Below are 20,183 nucleotides of genomic sequence, written 5' to 3'. Positions count from 1 at the left end.
GGTATTGCAACTATATGAAAGATGTATCACCCTGCCAAGATTGTGGTTTTGATGCAAATGTTTTTAAATTGTATACAACAAAATACATTGTACTTTATATATTCTGCTTATTTGCCAAATAAAGTCCCATGTGTGGCAACAATTGGTAGAATAGGTATGGTATATGCATAGTTACAGTGGTCCAAGCTGGACCACTGTATTTATGTAAAAATATCCATTTGACATTTTTACCTACAGGTAAGTCTATATAAAGGCTTACCTGTATGTAAAATGAATATCTCCTAAACGTGTACGGTTTAGGAGATATTCACCCTGCATGCAGCCACTGACGTCAGCGGAGCATGTACAGTGCCGGACCTTGCCTGAACTGAGGACTCCCACGCATGAGCCGTGAACCTGGAAGGAACACAGAGGGGAAAATGTCAGCTCCTTCAGCTATGACCGGGATGCGATGCCAACGCTTCGCTCTAAGTTAAGTATTTCATAATGAGCTAATATGCGGTGCATACTAGCTCATTATGTCTTTGCCTTACAGTTTTTTTTTTTTTTCGTTTGCGGGTATACAACCGGTTTAAGCATATTTGGTCTTTAGGCCAAGATGCCTCATCAATTTTTAAGATGCATGTTATTTCCATAACATAGTGAACAAAAATAACTCATAAAAGCACTTAAAACACACCTTTGCTTCCACAGTATAGGCTGTCCAAAGTGGCATCAAGATATCGTGGCTGTATCCACTCACATATCCATGCTGGTGAAGGAGGCAGTATGTACTGTTTCCATACACATTCTTGGGTCTGCCGTATGGCAGGTTCTTTTGATTTGACTGAGTTTCTAAGAATCAATTTTAGGTATAGTTATAACCAGTACAAAGACGCATCTATTCCTAAATTCTTTGTAAGACACAAGTATTACTTACTGCTGTTCTCATCAAGATTTAACCTTGCATTTAGGGCTGATACATCACCCTGAAAATAAATAAATGAAAAAATGTTATTTAAAAGAGAAGTATGTTTTTTTGTATTTTTTTTAAATTCATACTTACTTTGGTGGATGGAGCATCAGACCAATGCTGCAGCTGTCCCCCGATGTCTCTGCACTGAGAACCGAGCCACCGAACACACAGTGGGGTTGATTTACTAAAGGCCAATAGACTGTGCACCTTGGAAAGTGCAATTGCACTCTGCAAGTGCAGTTGCTCCAGAGCTTGGTAAATGAGGTAAAGCTTCACTTTGCAAAGAATACCCAATCACATACAAGGAAAATAAAAAAAAACAGCATTTTTGCTTGCACATGATTGGTTGATGAAAGTCAGCTGAGCTTCTGCTCATTTACTAAACTCTGGAGCAACTGCTCTTGCCGTGTGCAACTGCACTTTCCAAAGTGCACAGTCTTTTGGCCTTTAGTAAATCAACCCCAGTGTCTCTCCTCTCTGCTCCTCCACGCTCACTGGAGCGCTGAGCTGTGGAGGGGCGTGGAGAGGCCGTCTCAGCGACTCGCTGAGACTGCCAACAATCAAGGCAGCTGGCCGATCCAGACTTGGAAGACAGGATGACGCGGTGCCTGGACTGATTCCAGTGAAGTAAGCAGAGAATGGACTTCAGACCACTCTCCGCTGAAAACAGGTCACAGGAGTGCAAAACGAATTGCACTCCTGTGACCCATAGGAGAAGCCCAGCCTAAAAAGCTCAGGCTGGACTTCTCCTTTAAGAACTGGTAATATGGAAAGTTTTGAAGAGTGTCTATAGCCAAAAACTCTTTTTTTTCCAGGTGGGTAAGAAAAATTTGGACGATAGGAAGTCTCTCAAAAGTAAGAGTAAATACCCTTTCAGACAGTTGTCACTGGAACATACAGTATGTCCCCATTGTGAGGTTTAATTTTATCAGCTGCTGGTGAAGGTTTACCAGATAGACCAGATAGTCCCTGGCCATCTCTATGACCCTCAGAGGCTGGAAGCGATGCCATGACGTCACTTCCGGCGCCAGCAGATGTAAACACTGATGACATTTTTTTTTGCTGAAAAAACTGAGATCCATTTTTTTTTTAATCTCAGGCTTTCCAGCCTAGAGGAGAGATCTGGGGACTTATAGACCCCAGCTCTTTCTGTAAAGAGGACCTGTCATACCCTATTCATATTGCAAGGGGTGTTTACATTCCTTATAATAGGAATAAAAGTAATCAATAAATAAAGAAATAAAGGGTAAGTGTAAAAATAAATAAATAAAAATAGCGAACGCATATGTAAACGGCGTTCAAACCTCACATGTGTGGTATCGCCGCAAACGTGAGAGCAAGAGCAATAATTCTAGCACTAGGCCTCCTGTGTAACCCTAAACTGGTAACCTGTAAAAATATTTACAGCGTAGCCTATGGAGATTTTTAAAGTACCAAAGTTTGGCACCATTCCACGAATGTGTGCAATTTTAAAGTGTGACATGTTAGGTATCTATTTACTCTGCGTAGCAGCAACTTTCACAATTTACAAAAAAAATTGTTGAAATAATATGTTTTGTTTTTCGTAATTAACGAAAAACTGCTGCACAAATCCGTGTGACATTAAAAAAAAAATTCAACGACCGCCATTTTATTCCCTAGGGTCTCTGCTAAAAAATATATATACAATGTTTGGGGGTTTTGAGTCATTTTCTAGCAAAAAAAAAAATTATGACTTTTACATGTAGGAGAGGGATGCCAGAATTGGCTTGGGCTGAAAGTGATTAAAGGGATAAAACACAAGGAAATGTGCAAATATTGCATATATGTATTGCATGTCCTTTTTTTTTTTTTGCTTTGACATTCACTTTAAGGCCTATTAACATTTCTCTGGGTTGTTATGGTGTGTGTGCTGCTTGTTAAAATGTGCAACATTAAAGCAAAACTATAGTTATCTTGGTTCCAGTGATGCGGCATTATGGAGCTCCCCGCCATCCACTGATGATGGTCAGCTGGCTTCCAGATCTTGATCGCCAAATGCTTTCATTGGCCGGGCAGGGATGACGTCACTGTCGTGCATGCACAGGAGTGAAGTCAGCTTTGGCTTAGCTGAATTTATGCAGCAAGCTGCGTGTGCGAAGCTCACTATACAGGGCAGATGGTTAGGTAACCTTAATGCTGAAGAGACAAAGCATGTCTCTTCAGCATTAAAAATCCTGGCTATTCGCCTATTTTTATTTGTTAGCATTAATATTCACTTTAAGGCAGTCCATTCAATATAAATGGGCTGCCAACACATGGCAAGATCTAAAAATTGGATTAGAGTAGTGCATAAATGTAAATCTAGCCTTAATGTTGGATATGATACTAAATGATAAAAATATGTCTGAAACAAGGCTGAAGGGGCATCACACCAAATGCACCATATCCTGCCACAAAAATGGAAATAAAAAAATGTTGTATAAGAACAAGTTCAGGTAAACATGTCAGCATCAATTCAAAAAGTCAAATGCATGCAGAATTCTCGTTGGGATTCTATATTTTTATTTTGTATCTAAAATTCAATTTACAATTATCACATGGTCTCTTGCTCCTAAAACCACCTGGCAGCTGATAACTGCATTTCTTTGGTCTAGGAGACAAAGAGAAACTTTAGGTGGTGATAAAATAATGGCTACTGAAAATTGAAATACCAATGTATGAGAAATTAAGACTTTCAGTAAGTTAGTGTTCATTAAAATAGGTATTCCACAGCAATGAGGTATATATATATATATATAAATATTACAAATGCAAACAAATGCAAAGTGCAATATAAAATAACCTATGCAACTTTGTGATCTAATGCGTAAAGTTTTTATTTTCTTATACCCACCAGATGATTGCATGAACAACTTAAATTGGAAGACGGCACACCAAAGGTACAAGTTGAAGGGCTTGATTTCTCTAGCACATAAGTTGGATTATAAAATGGTTCTCTTAGTACATGGTTTAAGCTGCCATGAGTCCCATTGTTAGGAGCTGGGTTGATTTTTAATAGATCTGTTAAAAGGTAAGGTACTGTTATTAATAGTTATTCAAACATAAAGGGTGCTCTAACTCCATATTTTCCTAATTTTTCTAGGTGGTCTTCTACCAAAAACATGAGGAAAAAATGATTTTTTTGTCATGCATTCATCACATGACGAATACTATATGATTTCAGTTTTCCCAGTGGTCTGGAAGTTCTTTTCTAGTGCTAAACATCTGATTTGGCTATGGATGTGTATGAAGTTTGTTGGTATAACAACTAATGCCCTCTGCAGAGCTTATCTTTACACAAGATACTATTGTACATTACTTTGTCCCTTAATCACTTTATCTTTGTCTAGATCACTGCTGTCAACATTGTGAAGCACGGGAATCCTCTCACATTGCAAACCGTTGGGATTGTGGCCTAATTATAATAGATATAAGTGATAACAAAGAGAGCTATGGGTGTTATCAATGTGTTCAAGGTCAGATTTGTTGAGGCATGAAAGTTAAAGGGCAGTAAAATGTAACTGCAACCGTATGCTTGTTTATAAAGTGTAACAACAAAATAGGAACATTCTCCCATTCCTGGCATAATTAGGCAAAGAAAAAAATGTTTTTTTTTTGTATTTTGCACTGATTTGGTCTTCCATATACAGCTGAATCGGTTACAGAAGGAATAGACTCACATACAACTCCAGAACTACTATAATATGAATTTGCTAATTATGAGATTACATAGACCATAGCAGAGCCAAACAACTGCAGGGATCACATGAAACAACAACAGCATTACTATATACGGTATATTACACTATTTCTTTTCAAGGACAGACTAATTGTGGCCATGATCATTTTCACACAATTTAAACACTATTATTTGCAAAAACAATGAACAGACCAAAGTCATCTACCACCAATAGTTTCAAGCATTGTACAACGTTAATAAAAATTGTTGGTGGTCCATTAAAATGATGTTTGCTCATTTCTGGGATCAAAAGCTGCTTGAAAGTGCTTAACACCAAAATCTGCTGCATGTATAGTCAGGATCTTTGTAAACATTTGCATATCTGATAGTTATGTGTATTACATCAATATCCTTAGTGGTCAATAATTCATAAAGAAAGGTAGGGCTAACAGTTGATAATTTGTGTAGACCTTAGCTGCTCTTTTGTCATTGTTGCAAGTGAAAGCCTTGTCTTGCCTTATCTGTAGCACCCATGAGTTACCAGAACATTTTGCATACATACTCCAATGCTATTTAGTCAGAAAATCTCCTTCATTAATGAAATATGCATACATTTTTCCTGTGGGTTCTCATTTAGAATGTAGGCTATTAAAGATTGCATCTTATTTTCAAGGGAGTGTATTAACTGTTCATATTCTTTCAAACCAAAATGTTAACCACACCAAATAGGTCTACATCTTACAAAATATCCACTTGCAGTTACTAACAGAGTGCCTGCCATTTAGCATAAGGCCTCTTTCACACCAGCGGACTGATAGGACCACCCTTTTTCTCTATGGGGCGGCAGATGTAAGCTGTTACCCACCGGCATCCGATCCGATCCAGTCCACTAAAAACAGACTGATAGGTATACAGTGCCTTGCAAAAGTATTCACTCCCCTTAGCTTTTTACCTATTTTGTTACATTACAGCCTTTAGTTCAATGTTTTTTTTTTTTTTATTTGAATTATATGTGATGAATCAGAACACAATAGTCTAAGTTGGTGAAGTAAAATTAGAAAAATATATACATAAAACTATTTTTCAGAAATAAAAACTGATAATTGGCATATGCGTATGTATTCACCCCCTTTGTTATGAAGCCCATAAAAAGCTCTGGTGCAACCAATCACTTTCAGAAGTCACATTATTAGTGAAATGATGTCCACCTGTGTGCAATCTTATGCCGCGTACACACGACCGGACTTTACGGCATACTTGGTCCTGTGGACCGGAGTCCGTCGGACAATTTGATCGTGTGTGGGCTCCAGCGGACTTTTTTCCCCCAAAAGTTTGACGGACCTAGAAATGAAACATGTTTCAAATCTTTTCGACAGACTCGATCCTGGTCGAAAAGTCCGCTCGTCTGTATGCTAGTACGACAGACAAAATCCGACGCTAGGGCAGCTATTGGCTACTGGCTATGAACTTCCTTGTTTTAGTCCGGTCGTATGTCATCATGTACAAATCTGTTGGACTTTGGTTGATCGTGTGTAGGCAAGTTTGTTCATTCGGAAAGTCCGTCGTAAAGTCCGTCGAAAAGTCCGCAGGACAAAGTCTGCCGTAGAGTTTGGTCGTGTGTATGCGGCGTAAGTGTCACATGATTTTTAATATACACACCTTTTTGAAAGGTCCCAGAGGCTGCAACACCTAAGCAAGAGGCGCCACTAACCAAACACTGCCATGAAGACCAAGGAACTCTCCAAACAAGTAAGGGACAATGTTGTTGAGAAGTACAAGTCAGGGTTAGGTTATAAAAAAATATCCAAATCTTTGATGATCCCTAGGAGCACCATCAAATCTATCATAACCAAATGGAAAGAACATGGCACAACAGCACACCTGCCAAGAGACGGACGCACACCAGAACTCATGGACCGGGCAAGGAGGGCATTAATCAGAGAGGCAGCACAGAGACCTAAGGTAACCCTGGTGGAGCTGCAGAGTTCCACAGCAGAGACTGGAGTATCTGTACATGGGACGATAATAAGCTGTACACTCCAAAGAGTTGGGCTTTATGGCAGAGTGGCCAGAAGAAAGCCATTACTTTCAGCAAAATGCTCTGGTCTGATAAGACTAAAATGTAACTTTTTGGTCATCAAAAAAAATGCTATGTCTGGCGCAAACCCAACACATCACCCAAAGAACACCATCCACATGGTGGTGGCAGCATCATGCTGTGGGGGTGTTTTTCAGCAGTCGGGACTGGGAAACTGGTCAGAGTTGAGGGAAAGATGAATGGTGCTAAATACAGGGATATTCTTGAGCAAAACCTGTACCACTCTGTGTATGAGGCTAGGATGGAGGTTCACCTTCCAGCAGGACAATGACCCCAAACACACTGCTAAAGCAACACTTTAGTGGTTTAAGGGGAAACATAAATGTGTTGGAATGGCCTAGTCAAAGCCCAGACCTCAATCCAATAGAAAATCTGTGGTCAGACTTAAAGATTGCTGTTCACAAGCACAAACCATCCAACTTGAAGGAGCTGGGGCAGTTTTGCAAGGAGGAATGGGCAAAAATTCCAGTGGTAAGATGAGGCAAGCTCATAGAGACCTATCTAAAGCGACTTGGAGCTGTGATAGCCGCAAAAGGTGGTATTGACTTTAGGGGGTGAATAGTTATGCACACTGACTTTTTCTGTTATTTTGTCCTATTTGTTGTTTGCTTCACAATAATAAAAACAAAATCGTCAAAGTTGTGGGCATGTTCTGTAAATTAAACTATGCAAATCCTCAAACAATCCATGTTAATTCCAGGTTGTGAGGCAACAAAACACGAAAAATGCCAAGGGGATTGAACACTTTTGCAAGGCACTGTACGTTCACCATCTGTCTGGCGGATTGAATGGCAATCAGGTGGAAACGGACATGCAGTTTGTTTCCATCCGACTGCCCCATAGAAAGCAGCAGGCTGTGTCTGCTCTGCATAACACAGAGGACACGGACCTGTCAGGGTTTATCACAGAAAATGCAGTGTGTGCACATTCCTAGGTAGCAGAATAAACCTGGCATTTCCTTTAATGATGTGATAAGGCAGATAACAAAAAAATGGTGCATAATACATACATAATATTGTAGTAAAGTACTCTACATGATACATACTTTGCAAAGTTAATTTTCAAAGCACTCGGTTCTAATAAAATCACAATAATGTAGATAAAGAAGTGAAACTGGATTTGTATGAAGAGCATTAATAATATAAATGGAAATATAGTCCAGAGGTTAAATAAAACGCCTATAACTCACCACACATCAAATTATAAAGTTCTATATTATCAAAAGGTTCCACTTCCACTTCCTCTTTAAATCCTGGGCCATGTCCTATAAAGATTGCCTAGAATACAAAAAAAGGTAAATTTGATGCTTAGTTTTATTTATGCATTTAAACAAGATTCTTAAAATGTTAAGGGCCCATTTATAACCACAAGACTGCAGTAACATGTTCATTACTGCAAACAATGTGACAATGTGGTTTACATGTGTTGTGCTACAATGCTATTCATTGTGAATAGCACTCAACACACCTGCATTGCAGCGCACTGCAGTGTGGGTTAATAATAATAATACATTTTATTTATAGGTGCCTTTCAGAACACACAAGAATAGCAAGATAGCGCTATATAAATCCTGTATAATAATAATAATAGCAACAAAAAAAATGATAAATAAAATACATATACATTACATAAACATTAAATTGCAAAAAAAATCTATGAAACCAAACAGAGTATTCTAAATTAAAGAGATGTGTTTTAAGACGTGATTTGAAGGGGGCGTGTCCGGACGTTCAACAGGGAGGACGTGTGTTAGCTCTGCTCCGTCTAGGTTACTCGAATCCATAGCCATCCCTGTCCTTCCTCACCCCATCGAAGCTTCATTTTAATCTCAGGGGCACCTGGACACCCTCGGCTGCGGCCCCTGGGAAGTATCTAACCCATTTGGCAATTTTAAGCGGTCCTGGGCCTACAGTTAAGTCCGAGCCCCGGACGCCCGCCGCCATCTTGGGGCCTACTTAACACCCGGAGCCCTCCGCTCTCCGCTACTCCGGACCGGAGGCCTCGGAAAAGCTCCTGCGCAGCACCTTGGCTGCGGAGCCGCCCGCACTCGTGATCCCCCTGTTCCGGCGGCTACTAATCTGGAGATCCCCTCTCTGATACACCGACCTCCGGAGGTCCGACGTCATCTTGCGGCCTACCGCTCCGACCTACCCTACCTCTTGGAAAGCGGTGAGTGCCTTGCTACTCTACCACCTACCCCTCAGCCGGCTTCCCTTCAGTGCTGGGACAGTCTTAAATAACTGGAGCCTCGAATCTGGGCCCATACGAAGCCGCTCGAGGCCTTCCCGCAATCGGTGCTCACCCGGCCGGCCACTACTGCCAGGAAAGACCGCGGCTCCGGCCTACCTCTGGAGGTCGGCGGCCATCTTAGTACTCTAACTACTCCCTACATCTGTGCCTCCACACGTTTTATACAGCTACTGCACCTGTTCCTCTAGACTCTGCTCAAATTGGATCCCCTTGCTCTGCAGCTGAGGTGGCCCAGCTACTACCCACATTTTATTTTTACGAAAATCTCTACAAATAATAACGTTATTTTGAAGTATGAACGACACTGAGCAAATGTAAGTAAGAAGTGCCCTACACAGCTACCGGCCTAATAGTTCCAGTTATGCCTTCCAAATCAACTAAATCCCGTTCTGCACCAGGTAAAAGATCCGGTAAGAGGTCACTGTCTATTCCAGTATCTGCAGGCTCTATTCAACAATATTTGGCCAACGCACGTGGCGACCAGGCCCGAACCTCGAGACCAAGCGCTTCTCCCTCATCTCACGTTGCCTCTGTGAGGGAAAGCTCTCCGGCCTCCTCATACTGCTCGGATCTCATGGACGACCCAGGATCCCCTGCTGGCTCCGAAATGACTACGCTGATGAGTGGTCTTAAAAAAGAACTCGCAGGTATGTTTCATAGCTTGGAAAAGTCTATTAAAAAAGAGATAACTGCAGTTAGAACCGACATGTCACACATCCTGGTCAGAGTAGAGGAAACGGAGCAACGGCAGGATACACAAGCCCTAGCCATTAAAGAACTGCAAGACACTGTTACCCAGCTAGCATTTGCTCATCGGGCCTCCCTATACAAACTCGAAGACCTCGAGAACCGCAACCGCAGAAATAATATACGTGTCAGAGGTCTGCCTGAGGCTACTGGAGATAGTGATCTAGAACCATCAATACGTGGCATTTTCAACACCATTATGGGTAACCCTGTCACTGCACCACTCCGCTTTGACCGTGTACACCGTGCTCTGAGACCCCGTAATGCTAATTCTGACCAGCCCAGAGACGTTATCTGTCGCTTGCATTACTTCGAGGATAAAAATGCCATTATGATGAAGATGCGGGGCCTACCTAACATACATTTTGACGGGGCAATCATCACCGTATTCCCAGACCTCTCCAAAGATACTTTAGACCGCCGTAGAGCTCTAATGCCACTCCTTGATCTCTTACGTTCAGACGGGATCACATATAGATGGGGCTTCCCAGCCTGCCTGATTGCCACAAAAAATGGCCGTTCCCATACACTAAGGTTCTCGGAGGAACTCACAACCTTTTTGCAGGCTCTTAATCTTCCGCCCTTGGAACTCCCAGGATGGCAGGACTCAATTCCTAAATTTTCGAACCTCGCGGATTCAGTTTGGAGAAAAACCCCTTCAAAGACAGGACGCACCTCCCTCCCAGGATCTGCACAAAAGCACGGTTGAATTGTGCAAATTTGTTCTTTATTTTTCTTTCTTTTCATTCAACCACATTCCACCAGTACAGATGTTCAATCTCCTACAGTTTACTGGCACCAAGTCAGGTTTCAACTACAATTTTTTGCAAATTTACCTGACTATACTTGGTAGACTTTGACCTGTGACTAGCTAGACCACTGATCTCCTTTTATGTTTTTTTTTTTTTTTTGTTGTTTTGTTGCCGCATCAGTATGGTCTACAACATGTGCTGCCTTGTAGGAATTTCAATGTTTAAGTTGATTTTTGCTCCTGCCTACATAACCTTTTTATTTAACTGGAACTAATTATTCATTTCTAGTTATAAGTTATTTATTTTTTTACAGGCCGAGTGCTGTCGGGGCACGTTTCTTTTATTGCCCCTCCCCTACAACATAACCCTGTCCCCCCCTCCTTCTGGGGTTGGCGAGTGCGTGCGACCTTAAAGTTATTTTATCCAATCCCTGTTCAAGGTTTTGGATGGCTGCTCGCTCTCTCTTTCCCCAATGGGACCACTGCAGATTTCTGCGTGTTATTCATGTGTTTCCCACAAGTTCTTTAATTCATGTATATGATTTTTCTATATGTTCACTCTCTCCTTCTTTTCTTTTTTTCTACTCTTTACTCTGTTCTCTCCTCTTCCCCCTCTCTCCTCACCTCCCCTCCCCCTGCTGGCATGCATGGAAGTATAGGCTGAAGGATCCCGCTTTGATGTAACAATGGTTACGTTGAAGTTCTTATCGTACAATGTTGGGGTCTTAATGTCGCAGCTAAGCGGCACCAAACATTCCGTGAACTAAAACAAGCCGCATGCTCTATTGCTTTTCTTCAAGAAACGCACTTAACCCATACAACTCCGGTTAAATTGACCTCACCCCACTTTCCGCAATGGTACTACAGCTTATCTGACACTAACAAAGCTAAGGGAGTGGCCATTGGGTTTAGCAGAAATGTATCCTTTCGCTTGTCTGACATGCTAGCTGATGATTCCGGTCGCTTTCTCTTCCTCAAGGGCTTCATAGGTAATACCCAATGCACCCTTGCAAATGTATATTGCCCAAACCAAAATCAGCCTACCTTTTTTTCACAAATTCTAACCAAACTATCACATTTCGCCAAAGGTCTTACTATTTTAGCAGGTGACATTAACATGTCTCTAGACCCAACAATAGACATGTCCCAAGGCCGCTCTAATATTTTCTTTAAACGCCTGAAATTTGTCAAAAGGAGACTCATGGACCTCCAATTAATGGATGTCTGGCGCCTCCTCCATCCCAAGGTGAAGGATTTCTCACATTTCTCCACAACACACCAATCATATTCTAGAATTGACAATATATTCCTAGATCATTTTCATCTCCCCCTCTTACAGTCTACTCACATAGGTACTGCAACTATCTCGGATCACGCACCTGTGTCGATGACGTTGACTATGCCTTCCTTAGCACGCCGCACTAATAACTGGAAACTTAACGACTCCCTTCTTACTAATGAAGCTGAGGTTTCCATACTGGCCTCTTATCTCTCACAATATTTCAAGGAAAACAAACCCTCTGACACCTCTCCCTCCATAGTTTGGGAAGCTCATAAGGCTACTATTAGAGGCCGTTTTATCGAGCTTGGTGCCAGAAAGAAAAGGGAGCATGGTCAGCGACTCGAACAGATCTTACAACAAATAGCTGATCTGGACAAGCAACATAAACTCTCTCTCCATATTGAGCACCTCCAATCCCTCACACTTAAACGAGAGGAATTAAAGTCTCTTCTTAATTTAGACACTAAGAGAAAATTCCAACGCATATCACAGAAATGTTATGAGTGGGGAAACAAACCAAGTAGATTACTGGCTAGGTCATTAAAAGCTAAACAAACGCAGTCTTTTATTCTTAAAATTAAACTTTCATCAGGAGAGCTTGCCCATGCAACTCCAGACATTGCTAAGGCCTTCAAGGAGTTCTATGCGGATCTCTACTGTGTCAAAAATGACTTGTCCTCTTTACCTCAGAAAGAGAGACGAACAGGTGGCCCAGCTGGTGCGGATGTGTGTCTGACATCAGCACAGGGGAGGGGCCCGGCGCCGGCTCCAAGGGAGGCTGAGATGGAGCGCCTACGCTCTATGGAGATGCCTTGCGGGGTGAGAGACCGTGAGAGGCCGGCATAAGAACGAGCGCTCAGCCGCCCACCCGCCCTACTAGTCCCCCCTGCTGAACCGGCTGAAGTTGTGGTAGCGGTGCTGTGTACTCCCCCCGGGACCACCACGCACAGCAACGAGGCTTTCATGGGTTACCCTCACTCCTATGAGGCTTGACGCTGTGAACTGACAGGACCAGCAGCTTATGATTTCCGGTCAGAGGATGCACAGAGTGGAGCCGCTGTTTTCGCTTGGACCTGGGTGCTGGACGTGACAACAAGGAGCAAAGTTAAGAAGCTAAAGGAACCATTGCCTTCCGTAGCCGTCTGTGACAGAAGAAGCAAGGTAGGAGAGGCTTCGGGCTATCTTTGCTACTACCATTGACTTGCTATGTCATGTCATGAACTGTGCGGGTTAGATTGTGATCACCCGATGTGAGACTGGGAGACTAGGAAAATATAGTCAAACAGGACTCCTTGCCACTAACCGCTATAGGCCTTGCAAAAAGGAACGGACTATCGTGGCCCCCCTCGGTCCCCCCCCCTCCTGTCTAGAAGCTTTTTTTTTTTTTTTTTTTTTTTTTTTTTCTTTTTTTTTCTTTTTTTTTCTTTTTTTCCCCTTCTTTTTCTTCCCCTTCCCTTTCCTGCTGTCCATAATATGTTTTTATTTGCACTAACATTCAGGACAAGTGGTGTTCCCTTCTTGATCCAAGCAGCACTGCTGACCCAAATGCTTGTCCTCAAAATTTTAAATTCCTTGTAAATCTCTTGTACAAATCTTTTTTTCCTGAGGACAGAAGACAAGTGACATCCTCAGATCCTCAAAAGTGGTAATAACAAGTGGTGAAGCATAGAATCATATGACATACATTACATTATTGTCTGGAGATTCCCTTAAAAGCATCAAAAGACATACATTTTCCATTGATAAGTATAATACTGCTTTTTGAAAGAATGAATGCAAAATAGCTAAAGTTTCAGGAAAGATCATATAGTTTAAGTGCATATTTTTGCATGTGCGTGTGTTTTTGTGTATGCCTCATACAAAGCCCTAAAAAAAAGCAAAATTTCAAATAACATGTTAAGACATCAGCCTGGTAGGCTATTTGTGCATCCAGACCCTTTTCAATTGTTTTGGGGGATCTGGAAAAAACCAGAGAAGAAAAGGTGAGCACTACCATCAGTCCTGTGTCATGCCAACAGTAACGTATCCTGAGACCATTCATGTGGGGGGTTGCTTCTCAGCGAAGGGAGGGGGCTCACTCACAATTTAGCCTAAGAACACAGCCATGAATTAAAGAATGGTACAAAAACATCCTCAGAGAACTTCTCCCAACCATCCAATAACAGTTTGGTGATGAACAATTCCCTTTCCAGCATGATGGAGCACCTTGCCATAAGGCAAAAGTGATAACTAAGCGGCTTGGGGAACAAAACATCAATATTTTGGGTCCATGGCCAGGAAACTCCCCAAACCTTAATCCCTTTGAGAACTTGTGGTCAATCCTCGAAAGGTGGGTGCACAAAAAGCCCCCACAAATTCTAGCAAACTCCAAGCATTGATTATGCAAAAATGGGCTGCCATCAGTCAGGATGTGGCCCAGAAGTTGATTGACAGCATGCCAGGGGGAATTGCAGAGGTCTTGAAAAAGAAGGGTCAACACTGCAAAAACTTAATGTAATTGTCAATAAAAGCCTTTGACACTTATGAAATGCTTGTAATTATACTTCAGTATACCATAGTAACATCCGACATAAAGATCTAAAAACGTCTGAAGTAGCACACTTTGTTAAAATGTAATATTTGTGTCATTCTCAAAACTTTTGGCAACGGCTGTATATTTTGTGCGGTACTTCTGACAATAGGCTGACAGGGGATCATATTATATACAGTAAAGATAATAATTGGCAAGTAGTTATAAAGGTGCATTCACATATACTCAAACTACAACAAACGTCCAGAATTACCGCGCAACAAATACCAGAACATGCACCATATAAGTGTTCAAACAATAAAAGTGCCAAGTGAAAAAACAGATAAAACGTCCTCCAAAAAATTGTCGGCCAGTGGATAAGTGTTCATCATCCGTGCCCTTCACCAAGAAGCACTCCACAGCCTCTTACCAGAGTACCAGTGGCTCAATGTGTTTCATTGGCAGAGAACATCATGAGGGGATAGGAGCATGGCACTCCTTCTTTGGATTATTATATCAGCTTTATTGATTGATTGGCACACTCTGGAGTCTAATCACCGATACCCCCATTTTCTGGTACTTGCTACACAGAGACGGTGGACATCTGCCGGAACCCGAGCATACGTGGATGCGCACTTTTTTTTTTTTTTTTATAATTGACAATTTTTATTATTTTTCAACAGAAGAAAAATTAACAATTACAGCACTATAGTATTGGGTACAGGATTAAAAAGAAGTCATAGTGTCACATTTCAATTTGGCACATAGTCATCCAAACATTGGACGGTTAAGCCTGGTAATATAAACAGTTAGTAATGAAACGGAGTAGATTAACTAGACAGTTAAACGTTTCATACTTTGTATCCATTAGTACCCTTTACATATGTATATAGTTTCACAAAAAGGAAAAAAAAAAAAAAAAAAATTTAAAACAGTAAAAAAGAGAGAAAAAAGAGAGTAGGTAGAGGGGGGAGAGAAGAGGGGGGGGAAGGTCGCCACCCATCACCAAACCCGGGACACGTCTGTGGGGGATGGGTTATAGGTACATGAATGACCTATATCATTAAGTCACAGGGGTCTCAAACAGAACCCAGGGTTCCCAAATACGGTTATGTTTCTCAAGAGTATCATTTAATGAGGCCGTAAGATATTCCATTCTTTTAACATCTCTAATCCTGGAGTGCAGCTCAGTCAGTGAAGGAGTCTCTCTTTTTTTCCATTTTAGAGCCACCAGGCAGCGTGCTGCAGTAAGCACATGCGCTAAAAGTTTTTTGGAGGTTTTTGAGAAGGTGGTAGGCGGAAGGCCTAAGAGAAAGATCTTCGGATCTAGAAGCACTCCAGTATCAAAGATAGACTGGAGTAGGGATTGTACCATACTCCAGTAAGGGCTGATTAGAGGGCAGGTCCAATAGACATGAAATAGTGTTCCCCTATCCTTATAGCATCTCCAACAGCGAGAGTCGGCTGTGGGATATATAGAGTGGAGCAGGTCAGGGGTCTGATACCAATGGAATAGTATTTTGTATTGATTTTCTTTATAAAGCGTACATATGGAGCTTTTAGTAGCCTGGTTCCATATAAATTGCCAGGTCTTAAGGGATAGATCTGAGCCCAAAGCCTGCTCCCACTTAGCCATATATGGGTGTCGTGGCCCATCTGGTGAGAAATCAGTGACCAGTATTTGGTAGGAACGTGAAATCATGCCTTTAGGGGACGAGCCCTCTAAACATAGTTTTTCGAAGTCTGTCAGGGGAGAGAATCTTAAATTCGACCTCAGCGATTGTGCATAATGGCGTATTTGTAGGTAACTGAAAAAAGCCTGTTTGGGAAGATCAAAAATTTTTTGTAGTTCTTGGAAGGATCGTAGCATTCTAGTTTTAGGGTCAATTAGTTGTCCATACCGAAATATAGCCTTGTCCATCCAGAAGTGGGACATCTGTGAGGTTAAGCTGTCAGGGATATTGGGTGTGAATAGAAATGAGGTGACTGGGGACGTCATTGTGGTGAGTGGATATTTCAGTTTGGCCCGTCGCCATAGTGTACGTAGAAGAGCCATTGGTCCTAGCAATTGTACGCTGTTTGGAGGTATATCAGAGCTCCAAAGCATGGAATTTGGGTGTATAGGGGCTAGCCATAACTTTTCTATCTGTGTCCACCTATTGTAAGCGTGTAGGGTACACCAGGAGGCTATAGGTCTTAGTTGGGCTGCTAGATAGTACTTAGCTATATTGGGGAACGCCAGTCCTCCTTGGGTACGTGGGGCGTATAGAACTGATCTAGCAACACGGTGTCTTTTATAATTCCAAAAGAAGTTTATTAGGTCACCCTGAAGTTTTTTTAGGTGTGAACTCGGGATGGGGATAGGGAGCGTCTCGAACAAATATAGAAGTCTAGGTAGTATCGTCATCTTCAAGGTTGCAAGTCTACCAAAAAGGGACAATTTCAGGGATCTCCATTTATTTAAGGAGGTTCTAATAGAAGCGAATATTTGGGGGAAGTTGGCCTTGTATAGAGTGTCGTATGTGGGAGTGATATGCACCCCTAGATATTTTAAGGAAGAGGTCCGCCAAGAATATGGAAAAGTTTGTGAAAGCGTTGAGAATGTCTGGGGTGTTAAATTAAGAGGGAGAACCTCTGTCTTGGAGCTATTAATTTTGTAACCCGAGAGGGTGCTATATCTCTCCAGCTCTGCTTGTAAATTCGGAAGAGATATGCGGGGTTGGGTGAGAGTGAGGAGGACATCATCTGCAAATAAGGAGATTTTGAAATCTCTAGTACGGACTGGTATACCGTGTACATTTGGGTTGTTTCTGATATGTGCTGCCAGTGGTTCAATGCATAGGGCATATAAAAGAGGGGAGAGTGGGCAGCCTTGGCGGGTCCCATTAGAAATTAAAAAAGTAGGGGAAGTTGCAAAGTTAGTGCGAACCTGGGCTGTTGGGGCCGAGTATAGGTGGGTGATAGCTCGAAGGAACGGGCCCTCAATACCAGCCCGGTTGAGAGTCGCGAACAGGAAGGGCCAGCCCAGCCTGTCAAAGGCTTTTTCGGCGTCCAAACTGAGCAGTATTGCCTCTAGGTTGTTTGTCTAGAAGCTTTTAATCGGCAATTGATTTGAGAGGCTGGGCATTTGTTGTGCAGCGCCCTACGCGAGGTCTGACCAGCTCCCTCTACTCCCTTCCTCCCTTAACCAGTCACCTTCATCAAATTAGGGGCTCCTCTCCCCTCTCTCGAGTACGGTTCCAGAGTTTAGATAGGACCTTAACATAGAAGCAGTTGTAAGATAACTACCTTCAGCATATACTGCGATCTGGAAGGAGGGAGAAGACGGTATACATACCTCAGAGACTGTATACAGGTCCCAATCGAGCAGCATGCCCTTCACCTCCACGGTCTGAGGAGGAAAGGAGATTCCTAAAGCAGAGAAGTACTTAGAGGGGGTGATTGTGACACTCCCTTTCACTCAATCGTTATAAGGGGCAAATAGGGATAAGGAGCAGAAGCATGAGAGGCCGTTCATCAAGAACAACGGAACCCCAGAACACAAGAGAGAGCCTAAACACCAGTTCTATACAAAAATACTTAAAAGATGCAAATGCAAAGAGCCCAGGAATGGAGATGAAACACTCAGGTACAAAGGAGAAGAAAAAGGAGCAACTGAAACAGAAGGGGGGACAGGGGGACAGAACCCATGATGAGACGGATATGGAGGGTGCGACCGCATGGAGCGCAGTTGATGAGCAAAGAATTATGGCTCTTGTTCCCAGTAAATCAGACATGAGTGAAATGTTTGCTAAACTGGAAACAAAATTAGAAAATGTCATAAAAGCGGAGATCTCAAGCGTCCGCTCTGACATGGGACATCTTCTCCGCCGGGTAGAGGAAGCCGAAGAGGCCTCAGGTATTCAAGCCAAAGAAATCTCAGACTTAAAAGAACAAGTCAGGAAGATTCAAAATGAAAATCGTCTATTGACGTTTAGACTGGAAGAGTAGGAGAACCAGAGTCGGCGGCAAAACCTACGCATCAGATCTATCCCTGAACAACAAAATGAGGATCTGGGAGAGAAGATGAGGAAGATATTCAACCCTCTGTTGGGCAGGCGAGAAGAGGAAGCCTTAAGGATCGACAGGGTTCATAGAATAAGGAAGCCCCCCCATATAAAGCAAGACACTCCTAGAGACGTCATTGTCAAATTTCATCAATATGAGGACAAAGAAAAAATCTGGAAGAACTTAAAAGGGGCCCCTCCTATAAGTTTTGAAAAAAAAACCTGCAGATATTCACTGATCTATCAGCTGGTACCCTGGAGCGGAGAAGACAGATGAGACCAATCCTCGATCAACTCAGGAGGGCAAACCTCAAATATAGCTGGGTGTTTCCAACGTCCCTGATAGTCACGAAGGATGGAAGATCATATAAAATGAGATACCTGGAGGAGACGCAGGACTTCTGTAACAATCTGGGCATCCCCATCCCTGATCTGTTATAATTACTGAAGGAGGCAGGGCTAGGGGGTGGGGGGGGGAGCTGGGGAAGAGAGGAGAGTATATAAATTTTTTTTCTTAGGAGCAGAAGAAGGGGGGAGGGGATAAGGGTAGGAAAGGGGTTCCTGCAGGTTATGTTCGAGAGGAGCTGAGTACAGAGGAGAATGTCTACTCACCTGGATATGCCTGAGCTTAAATTCATATCATACAATGTAAAAGGGCTAAATTCGCCTAGGAAGAGACACAAAATATTAAGGGAACTGTGCCTCCTACGAGGGGACATGGTTTTCTTACAGGAGACCCATTTGACCCTTGATACCAGAATCAGGCTGTCTTCCCCTAGGATTCCTCAGTGGTTCTATGGGGACTCCCCTGACAGGGGGTCAAAGGGAGTCGCCATTGGGTTATCTAGGGCTTCGAATTTCTCACTGAGGGAAAGATTGACGGACCCGGAAGGTCGTTATATTTTTCTAAAAGGATCTATCGGAGCAAGGAAGTTTACGTTGGCGAATGTTTACTGCCCAAATAGGAATCCAACGATTTTTTTGGGACAAGCATTGGAAAAGCTGTTGGAATTTGGGGAAGGGGAGGTGGTCCTGGCAGGGGATTTAAATTTTTGCTTGGACCCCGCTCTGGATAGTACGTCCTGTGCCCAGGGGATAAGGAAGGTGTTATTAGGGGCAATTAGGCGGAAATTACTCCGCAACCAGTTAATGGATGTGTGGAGACTGCAACATGCTAAAGAGAGGGATTTCACCTTCTTCTCCCCTGTGCACGGGACCTACTCCAGACTGGACTACATCTTTGTGGACCATAGTTTACTGGAGTGGGTTGCAGAAACCAGAATAGAAATAATGTCCCTTTCGGACCACTCCCCAATCACGATGAGATTGAAGATTCCCGAAGCGGGGGGATGCCCCTTCTCGTGGAAGCTGAACGAGGATTTGTTGAGGGTCCCCGAAGTTGTAGAGCAGATCCAGGACGAGTTGGACCTCTTCTTTAAAATAAACGACACGGGTGAGGTATCACCATCCACTTTATGGGAGGCACATAAAGCCTTTATCCGAGGGATACTTATATCCATAGGAGCAGGACGGAAAAAAAAAAAGAAGGAAGAAAGGGGAAAGCTGATAGAGGAAATTTTTCGCTTAGAACAAGTGCATAAAAAGGCTAAGGGGCAGGATCAGGACTGTTATCACTTAATGGTCGCCAAGAGGGAGGAGCTGAGGGACACGATGGAGCAGGAGGCCAAGAGAGCTATCAATTTAATAACTAGAGATAAATACCTTTGGGCAAATAAGTCGAGTAAACACCTGGCCAGATTAATAAGGAAAAAAAGAGGTAGGAACTTTATTGATAAAATACACAACAAAGGAGGCAAAGCGATAGCGACCAGTCGTGGTATGGCAGAGGAGTTTAGAAAATTTTAC

At 42.6% G+C, this 20,183-nt stretch overlaps 1 protein-coding gene across 2 annotated transcripts in view; it reads right to left on the bottom strand.

Annotated features, from left to right (window-relative positions):
• ENPP3 (ectonucleotide pyrophosphatase/phosphodiesterase 3) overlaps positions 1 to 20,183 on the bottom strand; it is a 189,109-nt gene that overhangs the window by 57,334 nt on the left and 111,592 nt on the right. For both annotated transcript variants that reach the window (XM_073627288.1, XM_073627289.1), the window contains exons 17-20: positions 7,922 to 8,009; positions 3,810 to 3,976; positions 920 to 968; positions 680 to 834 (exon numbers count right to left, since the gene is read on the bottom strand). In XM_073627288.1, the coding sequence (XP_073483389.1) occupies positions 680 to 834; positions 920 to 968; positions 3,810 to 3,976; positions 7,922 to 8,009 (459 nt within the window). The remainder of the gene's footprint in view (positions 1 to 679; positions 835 to 919; positions 969 to 3,809; positions 3,977 to 7,921; positions 8,010 to 20,183) is intronic.

The sequence above is a fragment of the Aquarana catesbeiana genome, linkage group LG04, assembly GCF_042186555.1.
Source record: "Aquarana catesbeiana isolate 2022-GZ linkage group LG04, ASM4218655v1, whole genome shotgun sequence".
In the NCBI taxonomy this organism is placed as follows: Eukaryota; Metazoa; Chordata; class Amphibia; order Anura; family Ranidae; genus Aquarana; species Aquarana catesbeiana.
Note: the sequence above shows the minus strand (reverse complement) of the source record. Positions and strands in the feature narration are given on the sequence as shown.